Source organism: Echinops telfairi, unplaced genomic scaffold (assembly GCF_000313985.2).
Source record: "Echinops telfairi isolate 266 unplaced genomic scaffold, ASM31398v2 ScPeMD7_10;HRSCAF=50, whole genome shotgun sequence".
Classification (NCBI taxonomy): Eukaryota; Metazoa; Chordata; class Mammalia; order Afrosoricida; family Tenrecidae; genus Echinops; species Echinops telfairi.
In genome coordinates, this window is record NW_022103907.1 from 12,851,324 (window position 1) to 12,856,783 (window position 5,460).

At 41.1% G+C, this 5,460-nt stretch overlaps 1 protein-coding gene across 1 annotated transcript in view; it reads left to right on the forward strand.

Moving 5' to 3' along the window:
• The window catches only part of ARHGEF33 (Rho guanine nucleotide exchange factor 33), a 93,024-nt gene that overhangs the window by 59,723 nt on the left and 27,841 nt on the right, over nucleotides 1–5,460 (forward strand). The window contains exon 10 of the mRNA XM_045287031.1: nucleotides 1,922–2,051. Within this exon, the coding sequence (XP_045142966.1) occupies nucleotides 1,922–2,051 (130 nt within the window). The remainder of the gene's footprint in view (nucleotides 1–1,921; nucleotides 2,052–5,460) is intronic.

Consider the following 5,460-nt stretch of genomic DNA (forward strand, 5'->3'; position numbering starts at 1 on the left):
AATGTCGTCTTCGGTCAAGTCTTTGTTCATACCATTTGCTGATTTTTAAACTGGACTGTTTGTCGTTTTGACGTTGAGGTGTTGAAGTTTTCTCTACAGAGCTTAGACCGATATTCTATATGTGGTTGCCAAAAATTTCAACCTAGCCTGCAAGTTCTCTTTTTACTCTTTTGATAGTTTTCGAAGAGCAGAAGGATTTCATTTTCAGTAGATCATTTGTTAGAGAGACTACTTCTCCCCCCATTGAATGGATTTTGACCCTTTGTCGAAGATCAGCTGCCCATCGCTGCTGAGTTTACTTCTGCATCTGTAATTCGACTCCATTATTCTATATGTTCTTCCTTTTGGATTTCTTTGATTCTGTATTCTAGCCTTTTAATTTTACTTCGTAAAAATACAACACAGGCTTTTTGTGCTGTCATTGTAAAATAGCTTTAATATTTTCTCATATCTCTTTGAGGATGTTACTCATAAGATTTTGAAGAAAAAAACCTTTTGTTTATTGTGTTACCTGTTTCTTCAGGCCTTAAAAAAATAAAAAAAAATAGATGTGTATATATTCTTTCCTCTCTTTCATATTGAAAGCTTTCTTCAACTGCCTGAGGGTCCTTGGCTCTAATTATTTATATGTGAGACAGGATTTTAAATACACACACATATCTGAATATTCTGTGTTAGCCAAGCTTGTCAATGTGTAGGCTTCATTGTGGACTATCAAGTGGCAAAGTAATTATGTGATAAATGACCTCTTTACATCAGTGTGTATAGGTCTTCCCACCTCACCCCTACCTCCACCCCTGGAAGCTGTTAGGTGAAAGTCTACCAGTCTCCTGTCCAACCAGAGCAAACCTGGCTGCCAGCAGGGCAGGGTATGCAGGGGAATGGGTGAGAGGGGCATTGACATGTTCAATGTGCAGGCTTCCTTCGAGTTGTCTTGTTTTTATTCTGGCTTCTCAACTCTGATCTCTGCTTTGTCTGATGCATTTAGCCTAGATCCCAGAGATGAACGTTTCTCTAATTTAATCTTCCCATTTCCTGTGAGGAGGGAGTGAGGTAGGTACTGTGTGTTAGTCTGGGTACTTGAGAGAAACAAATCTACAGAAACTCATATGTATAAGAGAGAGTTTTATATAAAGGATAACTGCACATCAAGAAAACATCCTGACCCAGTGCTGCCTAAGCCCACAAGTCAACATTAACCCATATGTCTGACACCAATCCACAAAGTCCTCCTCCATCTCATAAAACACACACTGTGATGCTGACTGCAGGAGAAAAGTGGAATCAGTGAACGTGTAAGCATCTCAGTGCTGGCAGGGGTCTCCACACGGCTACTTCAGCACCTAGGGCTGCATCGGGGTAGGTAAATGCGGCTTCTCCTTGGGGATGTCTTGCAGGAAGTGAGCCTTGCCAGCTGAGGCAGGGAACTGGCTAAGGCAGTTACACCCTGGGCCAACCATCACAAAGCAACAGACCCAAGAACTAGAAAGGGGAGGCTCACTGAGCCATTTATCCCTCCCCCCTTTAACCCCACCTGTGTTTATCGGCCAGATTGGCACAATAAACTAACTCATACTGGCATGTGGTGGAGGTGAAAACCGGAAAGTGCAATTGTACTGATGCGCAATGTTTTCAGTATTGCCCCTTATTTGTACTTTTGGCAGTACCTGTTGCCTCCATCCTTGAGCCTTTTTGTTTCTTGGCATGTTTACCACTTGCAAATGGAAGCTCCGAGGTTTTGTGCCTTTTGGTCAGCTAAATCAATTACCATGCCTCTATTTTTCTTTTCATTTACCAAAAACTTAAAGACATGTTTAATTTTTATTATTGCTTTCATTATCTTTTTATTGACTCATTATTGTCTATCGTTTTGTAGGGTTTGGGATTAACAAAAATATCCCTCCTTGGTTTGTTTTTCAAGCGAAAAGACAGACTGTGGCTCTAGAACTCCTGGAATCAGAAAGAAAATATGTGATTAATATCTCTCTGATCCTGAAGATAAAGGCAACATTCCAGGGGTCAGATGGGAAGAGGAATACCAAAGAGAGAAGGTATCCATAAATTCATTGCCTTTGGTTTTCAGATTGATTAAGATTTAAGGTAAGTTGTTTATTGTTTCCACTTTTGGAAATCTGGGCTTCTAAAAAGTTCTAGAAATAGCCGTTGAAAAGAAATTGGTTCTTGGGGCAGGTAACCGGTGGTAAGTCTCAAACACAGGTTTTCAGCAGGTTAGGAGATGAATATAGAGCCCTGTGCCTTCAGAGTCCGTGGAGTGTCTGCTAAGACCCTGGCCAGCAGCAGTTGCCCTCGAGTTGGCTACAATGAACCCATGTGGTCAGAGAGGAACTGTGCTCCCTAGGTTTTCAATGTCTGATTTCTCAGAAGTCGGTCACTAAGCCCAGGTAACGCTGGGTGGATGCAAACCTCTAACCTTACTGTTAGCACCCAAGAGCACGAACCATTTGGCCAACAAGGGGGAAATAAATGCTACGACAGGCACTGCTTTCTGTGCTGCTGTCTGCACGGGAGAGCATTGTGCAATGGCTGTTGTGGAGGTCTGAAGCACAGCCATTAGAAAAATGTCACAGCACTGATATAACTCTAGAATTAGACGGATCTTATTATTTGTTCAGGTGATTCCCTACACAAATCCAAAACAAACCCAACGTCATTGAGTTGATCTAATCCAGAGTGACCCATAGGACAGAAAAGAACTACCCTATAGGGTTTCCAGTGCTAATCACCTCTAAAAATGCAGACTGTGATGTCTTTCTCACGAAGAGCAGCTAGTGGGGTCACACCACTGACCTTTTGGGTAGCAGCCAGGCTCGTAACCACTGCTCCAGATATTTCATATTACTTGTTTAGGTGACCCCATAGTACTGGCTAACACGTGAGTGTGCACACACACGTGGTGTGGGCAGTATGATTGTCCAATTCAAAGTGGCTAATGCCAGTCCATTTCAGCTCATGAATGCCTAGAATATTGCTCTTTAGGAGTTCGATTTAATTTTTTACAATTTCTAATTTTCCTAGATTCATACTTTGTATGTTCCATTTTGAGTTATTAATGAATATTTGCAGCTGTTCTTTCGTATTTTAGTTGTGCCCCATCAGCAAAGAAAGGTTCTACAAGCTCTACTCCATGCATGTTATTAAGGGCAAGTACTTCGAGCATTAGCATTGAAGACTAATAACAGAAGACCTCAAGAGACTGATGTACAGCAGTTAAAACACATGGAGGAAACGATGAAGTAAAAGCTAAAACAAAAATTTCAAAGGCCAGCTGCAGAAGAGAAAGTTGAGCATTGTAATGAAATGTGCAAAAGCCTGGAGTTAGAAAGCCAAAAAGGAAGAATGTGCTCAGCACGCCCACGTTGCACGAACTGAAGAAACATTCACGCCTCGAATCACAATATGGAATTGCAATGGCAAAAATGTTGAAAGCTGCAGGAAGCATCAGAAGACGGAAAGAAGGCAGAGTCACTGGACCAAAGGAACCAGCCGACAGTCAGCCGTGTCCTATGAGCCAGAGCCCACAGCGCTGAAGGAGGAAGTCTGAGCTACACTGAAGACGTTAGCAAAACAGTAAAGCTCTAGAAATGGCCAGATTTCCAGTTAATGTATTTCAACAAGTTGCGGAAGCACTGGAGACACCCATTCATCTTCATCAGTGCCAGAATATTTGGAAGACAAGCTACCTGGCCAACCAGCTTGATGGCATCTAACAACAGCAACAACAACCACAACGACTCCTTCGAGGAGACACTTCTCCGGTCTCATTTTAAGTGCCTTCAAACTTGAGGGGCTCCTCTTCTGGCAATGTATCAGACAGCGTTCTGCAGCTGTTTACATTGCTGTGAGCGGTGAGCTTTGCAGATTTGGATAGCCTCTTCCTTCTCTGTGTTTGTTCTGAGTCTGGAAGCTCTGCTGAAGCCTACTCACCCGGGGTGATCCAGCTTCTATTTGAAACACCAGTGGCAAAGCTTTTCAGCATCACAGCAACACACAAGCCACCACAGTAGGTCAAGCTGATAGGTGATGGGAAATGACATCCGACTCTGGGTGAATTTGCGGTGAAAGGTCTACCTTAAAGTTTTTTGGGGTTTTTTTTTTTTTGACATTTGACAAGGTTTAAGAGCAGAGCACATATTGGGAACTAGATGAAAATGGATCATGAATTCAATAAAATCCAATTTTCTCTTATGCATGGTACTTATGTACACACTTTTCTTGTCCTGCTGTTTATGAGAAAATATTATATATCACTTGTCAAAACGCATACAGATTCATATTTCATTTTTGCCCTGAGATTTATCCTGCTTATGTTTATGAAGTTTACAGAGTTGTGGTATTTATCTACTATTTTCAACATTACTTTATGACTCACTGATGCATTTTTGAACCACTTATCTAATTCTTATGAGTCTAAAATTTAATGCAATAGAATAGCAAAAAAAAGAAAGAAACCTTTCAATGTTAGCAATCAGTATCACACAAATCACCTGAAAATGTGCTGCTAAAAAGGAAAGAAATTGTTCAAGTAGAATATGACATGAAACAAAATAAGTACTGCAGTTCTTATATAGTACATATTCTACCTTAGGGCAAAAATATTAACAATATAATCAGAAGAACACCTGCACAGCCTTGTTGTACATCTTTTTCACCAGAACTAGTATGTTTCTCCCTTAAAATTTTAAAAAGCAAAAATACCAGTTTGAAGACTACAGTTCATGTGACCATAGCCAGGGTGTTTTCAATGGCCGCAGATGCATGCACAAGCCGGGCCCTGAATAAAGAAGACTGGAGAAGTTGTGTTCTTTGGGGATGACTCAAGAATATACCATGGACTGTCTGGAAAGAAGTGCAGCCAAAATGCTTTTTAGAAGCAAGTAGGGAGAAAAGGTGTCTCATGTGCTTTGGATATGTTACCAGGAGTGATTAGTCTCTGGAGAAGGGCATCATGTGTGGTGCAAAGTAGAAAATTAGCAAAACAAGAGGAAGACCCCTGAGGAGATGGACCAACAGTGGCCGCCATCATGACCTCACATGTAGCAAAGATCATGAGGGTGGTCAGGGCCCAGTATGTTTCCTTCTCTTTTTGGAATGCCCTGTTTACAAAGAGGATTCAAAATGGGTGTGGAAAAATTAAAAGATAATAAAAAGTTCTCGTGAATGCCACTTTGTAGGTAGGATCACTACAAGTCTGAACAGGCCCACTGGCTCTTAACGTTTTCAAGGTTTATACACCTCATGGCATGTCAGGATTTTCACTTCTCTTTTTGGCTGCGTAATATTCCACTATTTTATATGCCATGCTTTGCTTACTTATGTATTAATTGGGCATTTGGGTTGTTTCCAACCTTTGTCTCTTGTGACTAGTGCTGCAATAACATTATTGTATTTGAATATTTGTCTACATTAGTACTAAATATGAAGTTCCTCTTCTCAGCTTTG